Source organism: Chiloscyllium punctatum, chromosome 27, assembly GCF_047496795.1.
Source record: "Chiloscyllium punctatum isolate Juve2018m chromosome 27, sChiPun1.3, whole genome shotgun sequence".
Lineage (NCBI taxonomy): Eukaryota > Metazoa > Chordata > Chondrichthyes > Orectolobiformes > Hemiscylliidae > Chiloscyllium > Chiloscyllium punctatum.
In genome coordinates, this window is record NC_092765.1 from 31,205,441 (window position 1) to 31,230,359 (window position 24,919).

At 42.7% G+C, this 24,919-nt stretch overlaps 1 protein-coding gene across 1 annotated transcript in view; it reads left to right on the forward strand.

The window, feature by feature from the left end:
• The first annotated feature begins 2,814 nt into the window (after window positions 1-2,814).
• rragca (Ras-related GTP binding Ca) overlaps window positions 2,815-24,919 on the forward strand; it is a 47,850-nt gene continuing 25,745 nt past the window's right edge. Inside the window, exon 1 of the mRNA XM_072548484.1 lies at window positions 2,815-3,330. Coding sequence (XP_072404585.1) covers window positions 2,941-3,330 — 390 coding nt within the window. The 5' untranslated portion in view covers window positions 2,815-2,940. The remainder of the gene's footprint in view (window positions 3,331-24,919) is intronic.

Consider the following 24,919-nt stretch of genomic DNA (forward strand, 5'->3'; position numbering starts at 1 on the left):
TTCGCATATTAATACACGCCTTCCTTGCATTGTCTCAACTCTTTTATTGACCATATAATCTCAATTATGCCTCCACTATTTAATTTAAAGCCTCTCTACTTTCATAGTTTTGGGATTTGCTCAACTTAGGGCATAGGTTTGCTCGCTGAGCTGTAGGTTTGATATCCAGATGTTTCATTACCTGGCTGGGTAAACATCATCAGTGGCGACCTCTAAGTGAAGCCCAACTACTGACGCCAGTCCAGTTCAAGAATACATTGTATCAATGGTCCAGCCCCACTTTCTCCAGTGATAGTGCCAGTGGCCTATAGACCAGAACTCACTTATACCTCATCACTCTTTGAGCTAAGCATTCATTTCTCTACTCTCATTTACCCTATGCCAATTTGCCTGTGGCTCAGGTAGTAATTCAGAGTTTATGATCTTTGAGGTTCTGCTTCTTAATTTAGCATAGCACCTCACATGACTGTGTTTCCTTATCCATTCTATGTTGCTGTCATCTCCATGGACCACAGTGTCTGGATCTTTCACCTTCTACAGAAAGTCCATCACCAACCCTACGCAGATGTCCCAAGCTCTGGCACCGAGCAAGCAACACACAGCCTTCTATGCTCTCACTCTTTGTTACAGAGAACAACATTAATCCTGTCTTTACTCCTGCTACATTGCATTTTTCTCACTTCACTTGAATGCTTTCCTGTATTACAGTGCCATGGTCAGTTAGCTCATGCAAATAAGCTGGAAGAGCCTCAAACCTGTTGGACAATGCATAAGCTGAAACATCTGCACTCCACTCTGGAATTCTGTTATCTGTCTCACTCGCAGTCACACCTTCCCATCCCTAACCAGCGACCAAATCAGATAAACCTATCCTAACAGGTGTGACCACATCTTGGAAAAAAGTGGTCAAGTAACTTTGCCCTTCCGCGATGTGTCAGTGTTTGTAGTTCGACACCTAGCTCAAACTCTGAGCCGAAGTTGCTCGAGCTGCACATATTGAAGATCTATTTCCCTGGGCTCATAAGAGCATCCAGCACTCCTACATTATGTGCAACCATGACACACCATCTGTCCTGATATTCCTAATGTGTTTTAATTAATTATATAATTAAATTATTTGCTTTATTTTTATGTATTTTATTATTGTTTTTTCCTTATTTGCAAGATGTGGGTATTGCTGGTTGGCCAGCATTTATTGCCTGTCGTTAGTTGCCCTTGAGAAGGTGGTGGTGAGCTGCCTTCTTGAATTGCTGCAGTCTATCTGCCGTGGGTTGACCCACAATGCCATTAGGGAGGGAATTCCAGGATTTTGACCCAGCAACAGTGAAGGTACGGGGATATATTTCCAAGTCAGGATGGTGAATGGCTTGGAGGGGATCTTGAAGGTGTTCCATATATCTGCTGCTGTGGTCCTTCTGGATGGATGTGGTTGTGGTTTGGAAGGTGCTGAGGATCCTTGGTGAATTTCTGCAGTGCATTTTGTCAATAGTACACACCGCTGCTACCGAGCACTTATGGTAGAGGGAATGGGTGCATTTTATTAACCTTATTAGTGGTTTTATTATTACTAATATTAAATATTATTTCAAACCTTAGGATTAGAATGGACCTCAACCACTTACTAGATACTCATCAAACCTCGTAGAGTAAGAAACAAATTATGAGAGAATGAAAAAGTTAGAAAACGCAAAAGAGACTCTCTGTTCCAATTCCCTTAATCACTCATCACAGCACTCTGTTCAAAGTCATGCTCAGTATCCTTTACAAAACATTTGCAATTGTTTTCCTGAAATAAGGCTGAGAAGTTATATAGGCGTTAAAAATCATGTCGGGGTCTCGAAAAAGTCTAATGAGAGGAAACTTTTCATTGGCAGATGGGCTAAGAACCAGTGAACACCAATTTAAAATGATTGGCAAGAGAATCAAAGGTGATGACTGAAGGAAAAATAACATTTATACAGCAAGTGGTTGTGATCTGGAATGTCCTGTCTGAAAAGATGGTGACTGCAGATTTAATCGTGGCTTTCAAAAGAGAAAGGGATCTGAAGGAAAAAAATGAGGAATGTGAAGGATGAGGATTCACTGAATTGTTGCAGACAGTTGGTACGGATTGGCCAAATAAAATGGTCAGCTTTGTTCATTAATTCCATGCCATCACTGCCTTCTCCAAGGCAATTAAGAATGGGCAATAAAGGCAGACTTGGCCAGTGATACCCAGATACCATGAGAAGTATTTTTTTTTAAAACTAGAGGTATCCTGGCATTCAGCTGTCCCTCACAATCAAATTACAGGCAGTTACTGCATGAATTTAGCTAACAGTACATTACAATCTGACATCTCATTAATAAATGCTTTTCCTTCAGCCATATGATGGAGATTGTTGTGTGGTCACTCTGATTGAAATCCACCTGTTGAAAAATCTGAATTGCAGTCACATTGATAAGGAGACCTATTCACCTTCCTCAGAAGCAACAAGGCTCCCTGGCATCAATCAATCAGCCCAGCCCCTCTCCTTTCCTCTTCCCTCCCCTCCTCCAGGCTGTCCCACCTCCACCTGCTTCTTCCCCTCCTCCCTCTGCGAGCTGTTTCCTCCCTCAGGAGGAGGGGAGGGAGGTCAAAGGTCGCCAGCGCCAGTCAGGTGATGTTAACACATGACGTTCTCAACCAAACCTGCTTGTGGGCCCGTGCTGATGGGCGTGTGGATGAACCAATAGCCGTGCGGGTGATGTAGGTGGGCGGCCACGCGCTGCGGAGGACCAGCCAATGAGCCGGGAAGCAGGGGGCGAGGGGGTGGAGACGCGACGTAAGGTGAGGTGAGCTTGGTTGCACGGTGCGGGAGGCTGAACTCGAGCGGTGTCGAGAGCGGGTCCGGCGGCGGCTCTGGGCGGCTTCCTCTCCTCTCCCCCCCCCCTTCTACTCGCCCGGCCACAGCCGCGACAATGTCCATCCAGTACAGCAACGACGAGCCGCTGGCCGGCAGCTACGGGGTGGTGGACTCTTTCCCCAAAGACTTCGGCTATGGGGTGGAGGAGTCCGACATGGAAGGCAGCGAGTCGCAGTCGGACAGTAAACCCCGCATCCTGCTGATGGGCCTCAGGCGCAGCGGCAAGTCCTCCATCCAGAAGGTGGTCTTTCATAAGATGTCCCCCAACGAGACCCTCTTCTTGGAGAGCACCAACAAGATCTACAAGGACGACATCTCCAACAGCTCCTTCGTCAACTTCCAGATTTGGGATTTTCCCGGCCAGGTGGACTTCTTCGACCCTACCTTCGACTATGAGATGATCTTCAGGGGCACCGGGGCTCTGATCTTCGTCATTGACGCGCAGGTAAACTGCCTGCAGTCTCATCCCTGACTGAGGGCTGTCCCATTGCACAGAGCCGCTTGAAACCAATGATGTAATCTCTCTTTAAGATGGAGGGGCTGGGAACTCAACTTGCTCAGGTTTTTTAAAATCTCTTTCCCTTGGCACTTTAGTTCACTGCTCACCTCTGAGCATTTTCAGTCACTTTGAGTTGTGTACCTGTACCCCCTCAACTTGCTTTAATTCACCTAAATAGCTGGGGGCAACTGTTTGTTATAAGCAGCCCAATTATTCAGAAGAATGTCCTGGCGTTACCTAATTGAGTCGAAAGAGCTTTTCCATGAGCGAACTAAATTGGTTTGTCATTCACTCAGTCTGACAGCTGACATGTATAGTTCTGCTTTCATCAATTCCATTTGCAAAGGTGATGCATATATTGGTCTTGTGACTTGTGATGTCAGTTTTCCAAAGTTTTCAAAAAAATCTTTTGAAGTGTCTTGACTGCCTGCACAAGATGCATTGCACCTCTTGCTCTAAGAACCACAAGTAACTTTGCATTGCAAATTGTGTTGTAATGCAAATGTGAAATTGCCACATTTTCTTTTTTTTTGCTTGTGATGTGGATGCCACTGACAATTTATTGCCTCAGCCCTAATTACAGTTGAGAAGGTGCTTGTGAGCTGCTGCCTTGAACTGTTGTATTCCATGTGGTGAAGACATTCCCACAATGCTGTGAAGGAGTTTTAGGATTTTCACCCAGTGATGCAGAGCAGTAGCAAATATTCAAATTTGGATAGTGTGCAACTTTGAGTTGGTTTACTTGTGTGCCTACTATCCTTCACCTTTTTTGGAAAAAAAAAGTGACATGGAGTTTGGGAGGTGATAACAAAGGATCTTGGGTAAATTGCTGCAGTAAATCTTGGTTGGTCGATTATAAACACTGCTGCTGAAATATATTGGTGTTGGAACTTCTGGATTCTAGTATCTGTCCATTAGAGCCAAGGCGTTAATGACTCTATTTAATTGGTGTTGGCAGAATGCAGACTAAGCATCAATGTGTTACTGCTGTGTAAGTATTGCTTGACAGATTTATTATCAATTCCTTTCATTAGTCTGAGAGTAGACTATTATCAGGGAGTATTGTTCCACTTGAAACTTGAACTTTATTTATAAGATGAGATTTTTTTTGCCTTGCAAATGTGGATATATCTGGCTAACTTTCCACATGTTTTGTAGGTGTCTTAAAGCAGCTTGACTGAATGTTTGGCTAATACTGGACAATAGATATTTAATACAACAACCAGGATGGTGCCAGGGTCTTTAACCTTCACTGTAGCCAGTGTGCTCAACTGCTTCTAATATAATGTGGAGTGAATTCACTCCCTGAAGTCTGGTATCTGATTGGGATCTCAGGGATGGAGCAAAGTTATACACTTGATCCTTGGTTGGTGGTTACAAACACTTCAGCCTTAACATTTTGTGCTTAAGTTCAGTACTTCACCATCACTTGAAAATCAAGAAAACCGATGTCTCTCTTCAGTTGATAATTGTCCTCCGCTGTTCCCAACTGTACATGGCATGACTGCAAAGCTCTAATCTGATCTATTGTTTGTGGGCTTGCTTAGCTCAGTGGTATGCTGTTTGCACTGTTTAGAATACTTGCAGCTATGTTTGTAGCTTCATCAGGTTGGCAGCTTAGTTTTTAGTATACCTGAGGTATGCACCTCTTGCCTATGTCCCACGGATGGTCTCCTGTTTTGAGATTATTGTGAAAGTATACTGGACTATAAGGTGATATGTAGTGTTGGAATAGAATTTTATGTTGCTTTTGTGTCGCGGTACCTCATGTTTCAATTTTAGTTGTTGGGTTTGAACTGAACCTTCCTGATGTAGCTCTGTGAAGAATATCTTCACTATGAAAGCTTCCTCTTCACATGGATTGTGTGGTGATGAATCTTATTAATTCAGTCATTGATTGCATCTATAACAATAGATTGGAGAGGATAAATTATAAGCTTTTCCCTGTTAGTTCTTTGACCACTTGTCATAGATATAGTCTATGGACTAGGTTAATGGTAGCTGCGCATGCCACCTTAAGTACATTTGTGCCCTTGCTGTGTTCAGTGTTTCTTTCAAATGGTGCTCAATATAGAATCATAGAGATGTACAGCATGGAAACAGACCCTTCGGTCCAACTCGTCCATGCTGACCAGATATCCCAACCCAATCTAGTCCCACCTGCCAACACCCGGCGCATATCCCGCCAAACCCTTCCTATTCATATACCCATCCAAATGCCTCTTAAATGTTGCAATTGCATCAGCCTCCACCATTTTCTCTGGCAGCTCATTCCATATACGTACCACCCTCTGTGTGAAAAAGTTGCCCCTTAGGTCCCTTTTATATCTTTCCCCTCTCACCCTAAACCTATGCCCTCTAGTCCTGGACTCCCCAACCCCAGGGAAAAGACACTTGTCTATTTATTCTATCCATGACCCTCATAATTTTGTAAACCTCTATAAGGTCACCCCTCAGCCTCCGATGCTCCAGGGAAAACAGCCCCAGACTGTCCAGCCTCTCCCTGTAGCTCAAATCCTCCAACCCTGGCAACATCCTTGTAAATCTTTTCTGAACCCTTTCAAGTTTCACAACTTCTTTCCGATAGGAAGGAGACCAGAATTGCACGCAATATTCCAACAGTGGCCTAACCAATGTCCTGTATAGCCACAACATGACCTCCCAACTCCAATTTTAATTGGCCTGAGGCAGTAGCTACTGATCATTAGGAGATTTGTAGCCCATGTTTGACCTGATGCCATGAGACTTCGAGAAGTCAAGACTCAATATGCGGTAATCAGTTGCATGTTAGCTACACTCGGCACCTATCATGCCATGTGCTCAGTTAACATTGTACAGCTACATCCATTCTTTTCCTATTCATTTGCTTTATGGAAGCTTTGCGACAAAAGTGCTATTTTAATGTATTATGTGATTGTGATCACTTTTTTAAACAATTGTTTTCATAATCTTAAATATGTTGTATTGCTATTAATTTTATAGAAAAGTTATATTCACATTTTGTCAGGTGGGATGTGCTCAGTCTAGTTGTCTAATCTTTACATCAGGTAATCAGAATACATCATTTTCATGCCCTGACATGAATGTAATTTCCTTTTCATTGCAAATAGCCACCTGCTTATTTCAGTTTTATTCATGTCAGCATGTAACCACTACATATTTCCTGAAATAACTACTATATGTTGGTTGAGCAGATTATACAAGTTTTTCCATATCTTGGTCATTTTGTCTGTCTTCGGATGAAGTTCATCTTTTCCATTTAGTTCACACGTAATAAATGTTTTGACCTCATTATTGCAATGCATGCCTGCTGACCACAGCACCATCGTGCAGAAGGCCATTCAAGAGGGGGGAGCAAAAAGGCTAGTAGTTGTTATAGGGGATTCTATAATTAGGGGGACAGATAGTATCCTTTGCAAGCCGGATCAGGAGTCTCGCATGTTGTGTTGCCTGCCCGGTGCCAGGGTGTGGGACATTTCCGACTGGCTTGAAAGGATATTGGAGCGGGAGGGGGAGGATCCAGTTGTTGTGGTCCACGTTGGGACTAACAACATAGGCAAAGCTCGGGTGGAGGACCTGTTTGGGGATTATCGAGCACTAGGAAGGAAATTGAAGTACAGGTCCTCAAGGGTCATAATCTCTGGAGTACTGCCCGAGCCACGTGCCAATTGGCATAGGGACAAGAAAATTAGGGAAGTAAACACGTGGGAAAGAGGGATTCCACTTCATGGGGCATTGGCATCAGTTTTGGAACTGGGGGGGATCTGTACCATTGGGACGGTCTCCACCTGAACCGATCTGGTACTAATGCTCTAGCGAAGAGGATAAATAGGGTGGTCAGTAGGACTTTAAACTTCTGCGTTGGGGGGGGGGGGGGGGGGAAGGGAAAGTGAAAGCGACAGGGAGTATGGAGTTAAATGGAAGGATAAGCAGGAGGATAGCATGTATGCAGGTGGATTTAACCTTGAGGCAGATTAGGAATGCAACAAAAAGGAAGGATAACTTAGGACATCTTATGACTTCCAATATCTCTAATGATAAGAATGTTAGCATTAAGGCACTTTACCTGAATGCTCGTAGCATTTGTAACAAAGTAGATGAACTAACGGCACAGATCATCGTGAATGATTATGATGTGGTAGGCATCACAGAGACGTGGTTGCAGGGGGTTCAGGACTGGCAGTTAAACATCCAAGAATTTACAACTTATCGAAAAGACAGGGAGCTGGGCAGAGGGGGTGGGGTGGCCTTATTAGTTAAGAGCAAAATTAAATCTGACACTGAATGACATAGGGTCGGATGATGTGGAGTCTGTGTGGGTGGAATTGAGGAACCATAAAGGCAAAAAAACCATAATGGGAGTTATGGTACAGACCTCCTAACAGTGGTCAGGATCAGAGGTGCAACATGTACCAGGAAATAGAAAAGGCATGTCAGAGAGGCAAGGTCATGGTGATCATGGGAGACTTCAATATGCAGGTGGACTGGGTAAATAATGTTGCCAGTGGTTCCAAAGAAAGGGAATTCATGGAATGCTTACAGGATGGCTTTTTGGAACAGCTTGTCATGGAGCCCCCAAGGGAGCAGGCTATTTTGGACCTAGTGCTATGAACCAGACTTAATAAAAAAATCTTAAAGTAAGGGAACACTTAGGAAGCAGCGATCATAATATGGTAGAGTTCAGTCTGCAGTTTGAAAGAGAGAAGGCAAAATCGGATGTAATGGTGTTACAGTTAAACACAGGTAATTGAGGGCATGAGAGAGGAACTGACAAAAATTGACTAGAAGCAGAGCCTCGCAGGGAAGACAGAGCAAAAATGGCAGGAGTTTGTGGGTATAATTAAGGACACTGTACAGAGGTTCATCCCCAAGAAAAGAAAGATTATCCGGGGAGGGATTAGACAGCCATGGCTGACAAAGGAAGTCAGGAAATGGATTAAAGAAAAAGAGAGATCCTATAAAGTGGCCAAGAGCACTGGGAAATCAGAAGATTGGGAAAGCTACAAAAACAAACAGAGGATAACAAAGAGAGAAATAAGGAAGGAGAGGATCAAATATGAAGATAGGCTAGCCAGTAATATTAGAAATGATAGTAAAAGTTTCTTTCAATACATAAGAAACAAACGACAGGCAAAAGTAGACATTGGGCCACTTCAAACTGATGCTAGAAGGCTAGTGATGGGAGATAAGGAAATAGCTGGAGAACTTAACAAGTACTTTGCGTCAGTTTTCACAGTGGAAGACATGAGTAATATCCCAACAATTAAAGGGAGTCAGGGGGCTGAGTTGAGTATAGTTGCCATTATGAAAGAGTGCTAGAAAAGCTAAAAAGTCTTAAAATTGACAAATCTCCTGGCCCCAATGGGCTACATCCTAGAGTTCTGAGGGAGGTGGCTGAGGAAATAGTGGAGGCGTTGGTTGAGATCTTTCAAAAGTCACTGGGGTCAGGGAAAGTCCCAGATGATTGGAAGACTGCCGTTGTAACCCCCTTGTTCAAGAAAGGATCAAGACAAAAGATGGAAAATTTATAGGCTAATTAGCCTAACCTCGGTTGTTGGTAAAATTCTAGAATCCATTGTTAAGGTTGAGGTTTCTAAATTCTTGGAAGAGCAGGGTCGGATTAGAACAAGTCAACATGGATTTAGTAAGGGGAGGTCGTGCTTGACAAACCTGTTGGAATTCTTTGAAGAGGTGACAAGTGGGTTAGACCAGGGAAACACAGTGGATGTGGTCTATCTAGACTTCCAAAAGGCCTTTGATAAGGTGCCACACGGGAGGCAGCTGAGCAAGGTGAGCTACTGGTATGGATTGAGGATTGGCTGTCTGACAGAAGGCAGAGAGTTGGGATAAAAGGTTCTTTTTCGGAATGGCAGCCGGTGACAAGTGATGTCCCACAGGGTTCAGTGTTGGGGCCGCAGCTGTTCACGTTACATATTAATGATTTGGATGAAGGGACTGGGGCATTCTAGCAAAGTTTGCCGATGATACGAAGTTAGGTGGACAGGCAGGTAGTGCTGAGGAAGTGGGAAGGCTGCAGAAGGATCTAGACAGTTTGGGAGAGTGGTCCAGGAAATGGCTGATGAAGTTCAATGTGAACAAATGCGAGGTCTTGCACTTTGGAAAAAAATACAAGCGTGGACTACTTTCAAAACGGTGAGAAAATTCATAAAGCCAAAGTACAAAGGGATCTGGGAGTGCTAGTCAAAGATTCTCTAAAGGTAAACATGCAGGTTGAATCTGTGATTAAGAAAGCGAATGCAATGTTGTCATTTATCTCAAGGGTTGGAATATAAAAACAGTGATGTGCTACTGAGACTTTTTATAAAGCTCTGGTTAGGCCCCATTTGGAGTACTATATCCAGTTTTGGTCCCCACACCTCAGGAGGGACATACCTGGCACTGGAGCGTGTCCAACGGAGATTCTCACAGATGATCCCTGGAATGGTAGGTCTAACATACGAGGAACGGCTGAGGATCCTGGGATTGTATTCATTGGAGTTTAGAAGGTTAAGGGACGATCTAATAGAAACTTACAAGATAATACGTGGCATGGAAAGGGTGGACGCTAAGAAAATGTTTCCGTTAGGCGGGGAGACTAGGACCCGTGGGCACAGCTTTAAAATTAGAGGGGGTAAATTCAGAACAGAAATGCGGAGACATTTCTTCAGCCAGTGTGTGGTGGGCCTGTGGAATTCATTGCCACGGAGTGCAGTGGAGGCTAGGACGCTAAATGTCTTCAAGGCAGAGATTGATAAATTCTTGATGTCACGAGGAATTAAGGGCCAAGGGGAGAATACGGGTAAGTGGAGTTGAAATGCCTATCAGCCATGATTAAATGGCGGAGTGGACTCGATGGGCTGAATGGCCTGCCTTCCATTCCAATGTCTTATGGTCTTGTTTTGTTTTAGTTACTCTTGGATTTTGGCTTTCTAGGACTGTTTTAAATTTCTTGATTTTTCATTTTAAAGAACACACTTTTGACACTTTTAGGGAAAGTGGTAGTCTTATCACCTTGAATTCACATTTTATCCTGGTTTCAGAGTTGACGATGTGTTGGCCATGAGGGTGGTGCTGCTGTAGCCTGGTGGACTGACCTCTATATTGCAGATAACTTCTCTCTCTCCTGGACCATGACTCCACGTTGGAATATCAGGCCATTGGGCCAACCACGGTCACCAACCTCACTTCATCTGGTGATTTTCTCCTGCCGACTGCCTTGCAGCTGATTTTCCTGCAACCCCATTCAGCTTGCTTCTATCTCCTTTCCAAAATTCACAATCAGGACTGTCTGAGCAGGCTAATTGTTTCCGCCTGCTCCTGCCTCACACAACTTATCTCTACCTTGACTCAGTCTTTTCTTCTCTGGTCCAGGCCATGCTCACCTACATCTGCAATTCCTCTGATGCTTTGCGCCAGTTTCAGAATTTCCAGTTTGCGAGCTCCAGTTGCTGCCTCTTTACCATGGACATGTACTTCCTTTACATGTCCATCCTCCACCAGAATGTCTCAGGACTCTCTGCCCCTTCCTGGAAAAAAGGCCTGAACTATCTCCATCCACCACCTGCAGCCTCCACCTGGCTGAGCTCTTCCTCACCCTGAACAACTTTTCTTCTAACTCCTGTCATTTTCTTCAGGTCAGAGAGGTGTTGTGGGTGCATGCATGAGCCCCAGGTATGCCTCTCTTCATGGGTCCATGGAACATTCCTTGTTCCAGTCCTATTCCAGCCTCCACCCACAACATTTTCTCCAGTATATCGATGATAACATTGGTGCTGCCTGCCTGTCTTGATTAGAATTGGAAACGTGAATCAATTTCGCTTCCAATTTCCACCCCCTCTTTCCTTCTGGTCTATCTGACTCCTCCCTCCCCTTCCATGACATCAGTTTCCATTTCTGGGTATAGATTGGCCACTGATATCCAGTTCAAGCCCACTGACTCCCACAGTTAACTGAGCTATATGTCCTCGCACCCTGCTTCCTGTAAAGACACTTCCATTCTTCCATCTTCATTGCATTTGTTCTGATGATGCCAACTTTGACAAGGGAGCCTCCAAAGTGTCTATCACTTTCCTCAACCAAGGAATCTCCCTGTTGACAGGACCCTCAGCCACATCCGACCCATCTCCTGCACTGCAGCCCTTGCATGTTTTCTTCTCCTCCACAACGATGTGTGAGTACCCCTTCTCCACACACGCACACACCCGCATATAAGCCAACCTTTTTGTTGCTACCATTGGTACTGAGGAAGGGTCATTCCACCTGAAATGTTAACTGATTTCTATCCACACTTTCTGCCAGACCTGAGCTTGTTCAGCTATTTCTATTTTTGTTTTTGATTCTTGCTTTTGTAACAAAATAAAAGCAATATTTTCCTGTGTGCTCATGACACCCAGCTCTATCTCCTCACCATCTTTTCCAGTGAAACCAATGCTACAATATCAGACTTAGTCATAGTCCTGCAGCATGGAAACAGATCCTTTGGACCAACTTGTCCATACCAACCCAAGTTTCCCAACTAAATTAGTCCAATTTACCTGCATTTGGCCCGTATCCCTCTAGACCTTTTCGTATTCATGTACCTGTCCAAATCTTTTAAATGTTGTAACTGTACCTGCATCTACCACTTCCTCTGGCAGGTCATTCCACATACGAGCCACCCTCTGTGCAAAAGCTGTCCTTCGTGTCTTTTCTAAATCTTGTTTCTTTCACTCTTTAAAATTGTGCCTTCTGGTTTTGAATGCACTTAAGAGAAAAGACCTTAGCTGTTCACCACTATCTATTCCCCTCATCATTTTATAAATATGTTTTAAGTTCCCCCTTCAACCTCCTAAGCTGCAGGGAGGAAGAAAATCCCAGCCTCTCTCCAAAACTCAAACCCTCCAGTCCTGGTAACATCCTTGTAAATCTTTTCTGTATTCTCTCCAATTTAATAATATCCTTCCTATAGCAGGATGACCAGGACTGTACACTACTCAAAATGGCCTCAGTGTCCTGTACAACCTAACAACATGATGTCCTAACTCCTAGTCTTATGTGACACCCACTGCTAAATGAATGGAAATATCCTCCCATTTCAGTACTGAGAAAACTAAGCCATTGTTTTTGATATATTCTCCAAACTGGATTTCCCATTCATTGACACTATTCGTCTCCTAGCAACAGTCTGAGATGAAACCAGTCTGTTCAGAGCCTTCGTGTCCTGTTGGACTCTGATAGGAGCTTCTGATCATATCGTGACTGCTTATTTCCACCTCCATTATGTTGCTTGCATGAGCCCCTGTGCCAGCTCATGTTACTGAAACCCTTATTTTGTATACAGTATTTAACCAATTCAGCATGCTTCTGACTAATCTCACACTATGCACTCTGTAAGCCTGGGGTCATTAGAACTTTGCCCATGTTTAACTTGAACCAAATTTTATTGATCTTATCACCTTTTTTGGTCACTAGCCTATGCTGGCTCCGGATTTACCAAATCTTGGCATTAAAATTCTCACCCTTATTTTCAAAACCCTCTCCCTGTCCATTGTCTCTTGCCCCCACCCTCAGTAATTTCCTCTGGCACTACAATTCTATTGAGGAATTTGTATGATTTCATTCTGGCCTTTGAACATCCAATTTTCGTTGTTCTGTTTTTCTATTGCTGGTGGGGCATGCTGGTCCTGGGTCGCATCCACTGCCACACTCTCACCACCTGATGCCTGGAGGAAGAATGCCTCATCTTCCACCTCAAACACTTCAACCCCATGGCATAAATGTGGATTTCACCAGTTTCCTCATTTTCCCCTTCTCTCTAACACCACCCCCCCCTCCCCCCACCCACCTTTCAGCTCAGCACCGCCCTCATGACCTGTCCTACCTGTCTATCTTCCTTTCCACCTTCCTTTTTGACCTATCACCTTCATCTCTTTCTCCTCCCACCCCCCCCCCCCCCTCATTTACCTGTTGTACTCTGTGCTACTTTCTCCCCACCCCCCACCCCCCTCTTTTATCTCTCCACTCTGCAGGCACTCTGCCTCTATTCCTGATGAAGGGCTTTTGCCTGAAACGTTGATTTTCCTGCTCCTTGGATGCTGCCTGAACTGCTGTGCTTTTCCAGTACCACTCTAATCTAGTATTTTTTTTGTTGTCTAGTATGTAAATTCTGGATTTCTCTTTCTATGATCTTTTCCTCTTTTAAGATGTACTTTACCTCTTTGACCCAATAAATCCTTGTATGGTTCAGTGTCCTTTTCATAGTGCTTCTATGAAGTACCTTGGGATATTTTATGTCAATGCGCTTTGGAAGTGCAGGTGGTTATCTCGGGCTTTTCTTTCAGTAGGTATGTAAATCATTGCTCTTGATTGCATTGGAAATTGCATGGAATTTTCTGATTTAAAAGCAAAATACTGAAGGTACTGGAAATCTGAAGTAAAAACAAAGCTTGAGGAAATCAACAGATCTGGCAGCATCTCTGTAGAGCGAAGCAGTTAATGTGATACGGCTGAAGTGACTCTTCTTCAGAACTCTGACTCTCCTGTTACAAATTTGGGGCATTTTCCTTGCCTCCAATACTCAGACTAAATTTGCTGAGTCTTTAAAGTTGTGACATTTGTGTTTCCAGTACCCATGTCACAACTTTGCTCTTCGTGCATCTCGACTATTCATTTGTTTTTTTCTTTTTGTATTTATACTTCCTGGTTAGTGGTGGCACCCATGATGCAGCTGTGCAGGTAGGGGAATTCTTTCATTACTTTCAGATCCTCTCTTAGTTCTTGAAATTAAGGTATTATGGGCAGAGGCTGACATAATTTATTGTTCAAAAACCTTAGCTGAAGAATTCAGTTGTTAGTTAAATGATGTCAACACTTTGAAACATCGACTGAGACTGCCATAGTGCTAAAGATTTAGATGGAGAGGAATTTAAGTGTGTACAAGACAATTTTTTGATTCAGTATGTGGATGTACCTACTAGAGAAGGTGCAAAACTTGACCTAATCTTGGGAAGTAAGGCAGGGCAGGTGACTGAGGTGTCAGTGGGGGAGCACTTTGGGGCCAGTGACCATAATTCTATTCGTTTTAAAATCGTGATGGAAAAGAATAGACCAGATCTAAAAGTTGAAGTTCTAAATTGGAGAAAGGCCAATTTTGACGGTATTAGGCAAGAACTTTCAAAAGCTGATTGGAGGCAGATGTTCGCAGGTAAAAGGGACGGCTGGAAAATGGGAAGCCTTCAGAAATAAGATAACAAGAATCCAGAAAAAGTATATTCCTGTCAGGGTGAAAGGAAAGGCTGGTAACTATAGGGAATGTTGGATGACTAAAGAAATTGAGGGTTTGGTTAAGAAAAAGAAGGAAGCGTATGTCAAGTACAGACAGGATAGATCGAGTGAATCCTTAGAGTATAAAGAAAGTAGGAGTATACTTGAGGGAAATCAGGAGGGCAAAACGGGGACATGAGAGCGCTTTGGCAAATAGAATTAAGGAGAATCCAAAGGGGTTTTACAAATATATTAAGGACAAAAGGGTAACTAGGGAGAGAATAGGGCCCCTCAAAGATCAGCAAGGTGGCCTCTGTGTGGAGACACAGAAAATTGGGGAGATTCTAAACAAATATTTTGCATCAGTATTTACTGTGGAAAAGGATATGGAAGATATAGACTGTTGGGAAATAGATGGTGACATCTTGCAAAATGTCCAGATTACAGAGGAGGAAGTGCTGGATGTCTTGAAACAGTTAAAGGTGGATAAATCTCCAGGACCTGATCAGGTGTACCCAAGGCCTCTGGGAAGCTAGAGAAGTGATTGCTGGGCCTCTTGCTGAGATATTTGTATCATCGATAGTCATAGGTGAGGTGCCGGAAGACTGGAGGTTGGCTAACATGGTGCCACTGTTTAAGAAGGGTGATAAGGGCAAGCCAGGGAACTATAGACCAGTGAGCCTGACCTCGGTGGTGGGCAAGTTGTTGGAGGGAATCCTGAGGGACAGGATGTACATGTATTTGGAACGGCAAGGACTGATTTGGGATAGTCAACATGGCTTTGTGCATGGGAAATCATGTCTCACAAACTTGATTGAGTTTTTTGAGGAAGTAACAAAGAAGATTGAGGACAGAGCAGTAGATGTGACCTATATGGACTTCAGTAAGGCGTTTGACAAGGTTCCCCATGGGAGACTGGTTAGCAAGGTTAGATCTCGTGGAATACAGGGAGAACTAGCTATTTGGATACAGAACTAGCTCAAAGGTAGAGGACAGAGGGTGGTGGTTTTTCAGACTGGAGGCCTGTGACCAATGGAGGGCCACAAGGATCGGTGCTGGGCCCTCTACATTTTGTCATTTACATAAATGATTTGGAAGCGAGCATAAGAGGTACAGTTAGTAAGTTTGCAGATGACACCAAAATTGGAGGTGTAATGGACAGCGAAGAGGGTTACCTCAGATTACAACAGGATCTTGACCAGATGGGCCAATGGGATGAGAGGTAGCAGATGGATTTTAATTCAGATAAATGCGAGGTGCTGCATTTTGGGAAAGCAAATCTTAACAGGACTTACACATTTAATGGAAAGGTCCTAGGGAGTGTTGCTGAACAAAGAGACCTTGGAGTGCAGGTTCATAGCTCCTTGAAAGTGGAGTCGCAGGTAGCTAGGATAGTGAAGAAAGCATTTGGTATGCTTTCCTTTATTGGTCAGAATATTGAGTCCAGGATCGCCGATCTGGGAATTTGTCTTGCAAACTTTTCGTCCCCTGTCTAGGTGACATCCTCAGTGCTTGGGAGCCTCCTGTGAAGCGCTTCTGTGCTGTTTCCTCCGGCATTTATAGTACAACCGGAAGCGGCAGAGACAGGCCACTATAAATGCCAGAGGAAACAGCACAGAAGCGCTTCACAGGAGGCTCCCAAGCACTGAGGATGTCACCTAGACAGGGGACGAAATGTTTGCAAGACAAATTCCCAGCTCGGCGAACAGAACCACAACGAGCACCCGAGCTACAAATCTTCTCCCAGACATTGAGTACAGGAGTTGGGAGGTCATGTTGCGGCTGTACGTGACATTGGTTAGGTCACTGTTGGAATATTGTGTGCAATTCTGGTCTCCTTCCTATTGGAAAGATGTTGTGAAACTTGAAAGGGTTCAGAAAAGATTTACAAAGATGTTGCCAAGGTTGAAGGGTCTGAGCTACAGGGAGAGGCTGAACAGGCTGGGACTGTTTTCCCTGGAGCGTCGGAGGCTGAGGGGTGACCTTATAGAGGTTTACAAAATTATGAGGGGCATGGATAGGATAAATAGACAAAGTCTTTCTTTTCCCTGGGGTTGGGGAGTCCAGGATTAGAGGGCATAGGTTTAGGGTGAGGGGGGAAAGATATAAAAGGGACCTAAGGGGCAATTCTTTCATGCAGAGGGTGGTAAGTGTATGGAATGAGCTGCCAGAGGATGTGGTGGAGGCTGATACAATTGCAACATTTAAGAGGCATTTGGATGGGTATATGAATAGGAAGGGTTTGGCGGGATATGCGCCGGGTGTTGGCAGGTGGGATTAGATTGGGTTGGGATATCTGGTCGGCATGGACGGGTTGGGCTGAAAGGTCTGTTTCCATGTTGTGCATCTGACTCTGACTACGAAACTGGCTTTGGACTAAATCCAACTATCAGTGATCTGTTCCTAACTGTGTACTCTTGATTTCTGACCATGTCCTCCTTTTGTATCTGAAATGTAGGGAGTAAAAGTTACTAAGTCTGTGCAACTGGATGTTCTCGGGGCTGTTTGGTAAATTGAATGATACAGTATTTGCTTTTAGGTGCAGTGTTCCACCGCAGTTCACATTACTCCTAGAAGTGTAGTGTGGTCTAATATTGATTGTATGAATACAGATAAATAGCTAATTGCATTTGCCCCTCAATTTAAAAAAAAACTTTCTTGCTGGCTAAATCAGCAGTCATTCACATTAAAAAATGATGAGCAGCCTTGAATCCACTGCAGTCCTTGATATCTAGGGGCGTTCACAGTGGTGTTGGGGAATTCCAGGATTTTGACCTAATGACAGTGAAAGGATGGTAATATAATTTTCATAGGAGGCAGTGATGTAGTATTGTCTGTAGACTAGTAATTCAGAGACCTTGCTAACACTATAGGGTATGGGTTCAAAGCCCACTGTAGCAGCAGATAAGATTTGAATAAAAATCTGGAATTAAAAGCGAGAACCATAGAATCACTGTCAGTTGCTGTGAAAACCATCTGGTTCACCTATGGCACTCTTACCTGGCTTAATGACTCTAGACCCACAGAAATGCATTGCAATTTTCTTTATAGGCGATAGAGGAACGTTCTGTTGAAGGAGCTTTGAATTTTGCACTGCATCTTGTGGATGCCACTGTCCAGTTTTGAAGGAAGTGAATGCTAAAGGTGGGTGGGGTGCTAATTAAATGGGCTGCTTTGTTCCAGATGTCAGCCCGTTTCTTGAATGTAGGAGCTGCAGCCATTCCAGACAAATGAACAGTGTTCTATCTCACACCTGACTTTAGTTGTAGGTAGTGGACACGTGTCACAGAATTCCTAACCTCTGACCTGCTTTTGTAACTAATGTATTTATATGGTTGGTCCGGTTCCTTTTCTAGTTAATGGTGACCTAAAAGTATTAGTGGAAAATTCTTCAAGCAATTTTAATGCTGTTGAATGGTTAGATTTTCTTGTTGGAGATGGATAATGGCTGATACTTGTGGCAAAGTTATTACTGCCACTTATTAGCCCAAGCCTGTGTTGTCTAAGTTTTGCTAATTATGAACACAGACTGCTTCAGTATCTGAGGAATTAAGTGAGTGGTGCTGAACATTGTGCAATCATCTGTCAACATCTCCTGACCTGATGGAGGGGGGCCATTTTGGTGTAATTGTTTGTGTCACTGGTTGCAACAAAGTAGAAAGGGACAAGGAACAATAGTCATTGGATATCTTTTGTGACTTTGGTAACTTTTGTATCACTTAACTTTCTGGTTGTGTTTGGTGGTAAAGGTATAAACTTGATTGGAAGCATTTGTGTGGAACTAGCATGTATTCAAGGACTTTGGTGAGGTAAGACAGGAAGTGGGACAGTAGTTTACAAAGGACAATGGCATCAAAGGTTGACTATTTGAAGAGGGGGTTTTGGATTAAAAAAAACAGCTGAAGAGAATGGCGAACATCGTGACTTGGAGGGGAAGTTGGGTGATCAGCAGTTAAGTTAGGAATAATTTGATGGAGCATATGGTTGTATACAGTAGATGAGTAAATCAGTTGTCTGTCATATCTTTTCAAGTCTGTGGTCTATAGGCTTGGAGATGAGCGCTGTGGTGGAGGACTGACTAATTTGAGCAACAGTAATGGTAAGTAACTGAAGGCCTGGTGTGAAGTGAAACTGCAAATTTTTAGTCCTACAAATACACATGTCTTTCCTGGGTTTCTCTGTTTTGGTCTTAATTGTGAGAATCATGGAGTGAAACATTTTCTCTGTTAAGTTGTTTTCCTATTTGAAATTTCCTAAAATGAAAACAAAACATTGCCATGCAGGTCAGTCAGAGGTAAACAACACAAAGCTGAGCTGTTGTGTAGATTTATGGTTAAGCTTTCTTCGCTTTTGTTCTTTTCCTCCTCTTTTACCCAACCTGCATTTGCTCTTCAATCTGCATTATAAAAAATTGAGCTCACAGTGACCTGCAATGGACTGTCTTGTATTTTTCCACTAAATCATAAAGAATATAGAAGCCAACAGACCCAATTCATACACTTGGTGAGTTTTTGAAAGGTATTGATTTTCAAAGTACTCCAAATATAGTACCCTTCTAAAATTTGAACCTTCGAGTTTAGTGGCTTGCTAGTTCTTAAATTTTTGTATGAATGGTGATTAGAATTTTATCTTGAGCATGTAAAAAGAAAAATCTTTGTAAGATCAATATTAACTTGCTTTGTTTAAAATGCAAGTGTTACTCCTCAATACAATGCAACTGTAAGCAAGTTTTACAATGTGTTCCTTCCAAGAGTTGGAAGGATCTGTTCACAAAGAGCATTTAGATTAGGTTCCCTACAGTAGGGAATCTAATCTAAATGCTCTTTATGAACAGATCCTTCCAACTCTTGGAAGGAACACAGATTGTAAAACTTGCTTACAGTTGCATTGTATTGAGTAATACCTGCTTTTTAAACAATCATACTACAGAATTAGGACATTGTAAGGTGTTGCTGAAAAGTTTATTTTATCTATTTTTAAGCATTGTAGCTTTTGTTTGTTTATGAACATTATATTCAGAATGCCACTTCAAATTATAGTTGACACTAGCAGTTGAAAGGATGGGATTCCAATTTGTGCTTTTAGATTGAAGAGGTGCTACAAGTTAGTAATTTGTTAATAAGTAAACCTTTAGTCTTAGGCAGCTATCACCCACCACCTCTTTCCTCCCCCACCTTCTCAATACTGCTATCCCCGGTCCCATCACTGCCAAATCAACTTTTTTTTCTCTCTCTGATCCATTTGGTGAGTCTCATTACTATCTAACCTGCATCATGAGATGCCATACTTCACACATAGTTGCTGATGAAACCCAAGTGAGTATGACAAAGATCAAACATTTTTCGAAAAAAATTGTTTATATCTGAAGAAATATCAGACAGTATCCTTGATTTGAGTTCTAACACTTTTGAACTTTTTGTTCTTGCCTAGTGTCCATAAAGTTTATGGTCTGTACTAATTGGCCATGAGTGATTTTCTTTTGTACTATGCTTAAATGTTCACGCTGGTATGTTGTGTCAATCAGAGGATTACCTAATGTATTTATTCACAATAGAAGTGCATTCTGGAAGTGACACATTAAACCAGACTTATGACAAAGTCAGTCCCTCCAATTTCTGGTATGCTGTAAAACAAACTTGTGCACATTGCCTGCTAAGAAATTCCTCATTCTTTATACTGTCTGTCATTGAAGTATAATTGCAACTCGCAAAATAATTGAAGACCAGCAAATTCATTTTGAAATTTTTTTTGGGTGGTTTTATATTTGACGGTTAACTGTTTAACTTAATTGATTTGAGTATTTGTTTTCCTTTTTCTCATGGATGGGATATAGAAAAAGGTTCTTTGTTTTACTGGTAATACCTATTCAGTTTTTGATTTACCAACTGATTTTTAAAAACCTTCTGAAATGTAAATGTAGTAATCTCCTCTAACTTAAATTTTACATTTTATTACTTAAACTTTAGAGACAGATGTAAAGGATGACAGATCCATTTCTTAGGACGAAAATTCCTGAAAAGCTATTCTTTCTGCTGTACTTGTAGTGATCAGGTGTATTATGTCAATCCACAAAAATGTAAAAATAACAAGCCGTTAGTTATCAGGTTTTATACTTTAGCTTTTAATAATATTTTGCCAAATGAAAGCCAGCTTTTTTGAGCACAGTTTAGGGTGTAGGTTTGCTCGCTGAGCTGTAGGTTTGATATCCAGACGTTTCATTACCTGGCTAGGTAACATCATCAGTGGGAACCTCCAAGTGAAGCGAAGCTGTTGTCTCCTGCTTTCTATTTATATCTTTTTCTCCTGGATGGGTTTCCTGGGGTTTGTGGTGATGTCATTTCCTGTTTTGTTTTCTGAGGGGTTGATAGATGGCATCTAGATCTATGTATTTGTTTATGGCGTTGTGGTTGGAGTGCCAGGCCTCTAGGAATTCTCTGGCATATCTTTGCTTAGCCTGTCCCAGGATAGATGTGTTGTCCCAGTTGAAATGGTGGGTTTTTTCATCCGTGTAGGGCTACAAGGGAGAGAGGGTCGTGTCTTTTTGTGGCTAGCTAGTGTTCGTGTATCCTGGTGGCTAACTTTCTTCCTGTTTGTCCTATGTAGTGTTTGAGCACAATGTTTAGATGAACAAAAGCAAAAACACCCCAAAGTCTGAATATGAAGAATCACAGGGCCAACAAAATCATAATTAATGTCTGCATCACTTTTTTCCAATAAACATTTGTATGACTCAGCAGACGTTAAAGTTAAAATTATGTAATAGGACAGTGTAAAAAGGCTCAAAAATATAACTTCAGGCATGGCAGATAATGGGACAACTATAAAAAGGGAGGTGGGAGTCAAGTATGTGGTGCTGGAAGAGCACAGCAGATTAGGCAGCATCTGAGGAGCAGGAGAATTGACATTTTGGGCACAAGCCCTTAATCAGGTATGAAGGGCTTTTGCCCAAAACGTCGAATCTCCTCCTCGGATGCTGCCTGACCTGTGCTCTTCCAGCACCACACTCTTGACTCCGATCTTAAGTATCTGCAGTCCTCACTTTTCATAAAAAGGGAGGTGCTCAATGCATGATTGAGGATGTTGTGCGTAAATGCACACAGTACACAAAGGTAAATTAGCTTGTAGCACAGATTGAAGTTTGGGTATGATTTGGGCACCGCACAAACATGGCTGTAACGGACCAGGACTGGGAACTAAATATCCAAGGTTGGCCTTTAGAAAGGATAGGCAAAGGAAGTCAGATTGCTGCCTTAGTAAGAAGTGCAATTACACCAATAGGTAGAAGCAATATAGTGTCAGAAGGCATACAAATGCATGTAGGGTAGAGACAAGGAACTGCAAAAGAGAATCCTGATGGGAGTTATGTATAGACCTCCTAGAAGTAGTTAGTATGTGGGCCAGAAAATCAGGAGATAGAAAAGCCATGAAAGAAGAATCTTGGGGGAATTCAGTATGCAGGTGGCCTGAGGGAAATCAGGTTGGTTGCAGATGACTGGGAAAGGAATTCATGGAACGCTTACAGGATGGTTTTTGGATTAGCTTGTGGGTAACCCACACTAGGGAACATCCACTTCTGGATTTCTGTAATGAGGCTGACTTCATGATGGAACTTCAAGTCCAGGAACCCTTGGGGGACAGTGACCATAATATGATGGAATTTACCCTGCATTTTGAGAGGTTACTACAATTTGAGTAAAAGTAACTACAAAGTCGTGAGGGAGGAGTTGGCTAGAGTTACTTAGAATGGGAGCCTAGCAAGGAAAGTGGTGAAACACCAATTGTAGGATTTCCTCGGGGTAATTCTGGAGGCACAGCAATTCATCTGAAGGAAGACAAAATAAATGAAGGGGCGAGCAAGGCAATCGTGGCTGACGAATGAAGTCAGGGACAGTATAAAAGCAAAGAGTATACAATGGGAAGCCTTTAAAAAGCAGGAGAGAATAACTTAAAAGCAATAAGGGGGAGAAGATAAAATGAGGGTGAGCTGGCCTGTATTATAAAAAGATTGCAAGTGTTTATTTTAGGTAAGAAAGAGGCAAGAATGGATTTTGGACCCATGGAAAATGAGGTTGGAGAAGTAGTAATGGTGAACAAAGATTCAGCAGAGGAACTGAATAGTGACTTTTTCAGTCCTCATGGTGGTAGGACACACCACCAGTAGCTTACCAGAACTTCGAAAGTCAGGGGACAGAGGTGAGCATTGTGGCCATCACAAAGGAGCAAGTCCTGGGAAGCCTGAAATTTCTGGTGGATTAATCACCCATATGAAGTGGGCTACACCCTAGGGTTCTGAAGGAGATTGTAGTTTTTTTTTAAAAAGAATCTCAAGTCAGGGAGGGTCCCAGAGGACTAGAAAATGGCTAATGTAACACTCTCTTTTTAAGAAGGGAGGGAGGCAGGAGCCTGACTTTGGTCATTGGTAAGAGTTTCGAGACCATTGTTCAAGTTGAGATTGAGGAGTACTTTGAACAGCATGGTAACATAGGACTGAGTCAGAACAACTTTGTCAAAGGGAGTTCATCCATGACAAATCTGTTAAATTCTTTGAGGAAATAATGAGCACGTTAGTCAAAGGAGTGGCAGTGCATGTGATCTGTTTGGATTTCTAGAAAGTTTTTGACAAGGTGCTGGACAAGAGGCTACTAAATTATTTAAGAGCCCATGGTGTTAGAGACAAGGTGTTGGCATAGAGCATTGGCTGACTGGCACAAACTAGAATCTGGGGACAAAGGGGTCTTTTTCGAGATGGCAGCTGGTGATTGTGAAGTTCTGCAGTGGTCCGTGTTGGGGACATAGCTATTCATGGAAGTGTGGGCATTGTTGCTACGTTTATCAATGGTACAAAGATAGGAGGAGGCACAGGGAATGTTGAGGAAGTGAAGGCTTTAGAAAAAAATTTGGACAGGCTAGGAGAGCGAACAAAGTGACAGGTGCAATACTATCTATGGGGAAAGTAAATTTATATACACTGGGAGGAAGAATAAAGTTGTGAACCGTTTTCTAAATGGGGAAGGGCTTTGGAAATCTGAAGAACAAGGCACTTAGGAATCCTAGTTCAGGATTCTGTTAAGGTAAACATGCAGGTTCATTTGACAGTTAGGAAGGCAAATGCAATATTAGTTTTCATTCCAAGAGGGGCTAGAATACAATGTACTGCTGAGGCTGTATAAAGCTCTGGTCGGCCACCTTTTTAGAATAGAATATTGTGAGCAGTTTTGGCCTTGTATGTGAAGGAGGATGTTCTGGCCTTGGAGGGTTTTGGTGTGGGGATGGGGTGGAGGTTACACTGTAAGTTTACAAGAATGATACCAGAGGGTGAAGGCTTGTCATAAAGGAGCAGATGAGGACTCTGGATCTATACTGAATGGAGTTCAGAAGGATGAGGGGGGATTCTCAGTGAAACTTACACAATACTGACAGGCCTGGATAGAATGGAAATGAGGAAGATATTTCGAGGAGAGACTAGAACCTGAGGGCACAGCCTCAGAGTGAAGGGGTGAACCTTTGGAACAGAGATGAATTTCTTTAGCCAAAGGATAGTGAATCTGAAACTCATTGCCCCAGAAGGCTGTGGATGCCAAATGACTGACTGTGCTTAATACAGAGATAAATTCTTGATTTAGTATGGGTTCAAAGGTTACAGGGAAAAGGGAGGAAAATGGGATTGAGAACCATCAGCCTTGATTGAATGGCAGGGCAGACTTGATGGGCTAAATGGCCCAATTCTCCTGTATCTTGTGTACAAGAGTTTATATTTACAATAAAACATACTTTTCTATACCTCTGCAATATATTGTAATCAAGTATTCCTCTAGCAATTCAATAAAAGTTTGGAGTTAAACCTTAGTGATTATGAAACCATTTGTTTTTTTTTAAAAAGTGATTCGCTAATATTTTAGGGAAGTGAGAACTGCTATCCTTACCTGTTCTGGTCTACATGGGATTCCAAATCTGTAGCAATGTGGTTGACTCTTAACTGACTGCTGAGATTGCTAAGCATGCCATGCACTTGTATTGACTGCTTAAAAAGTCTCCAAGGAATGAAACCACCTGCAATCAATCTAGACACAGGAAAACCCAATTCTGTTGACTCTGCAAAGCCCTCTGTACCAACAGAGCTCATGCCAAAACTGGGAAAGGTGCTGCACAGACATGCCAAGCAACAGGCTAACATAGCCATAATGTCCCAGACAGCAGCATCACCTGTATGTTGTCCTACCAGCCCGATAGACCAAGTAGAGGTTGTGGCACGGTTTTATACAGTTGGGAGGGAATTTTCCTGGAAGTCCTCAGC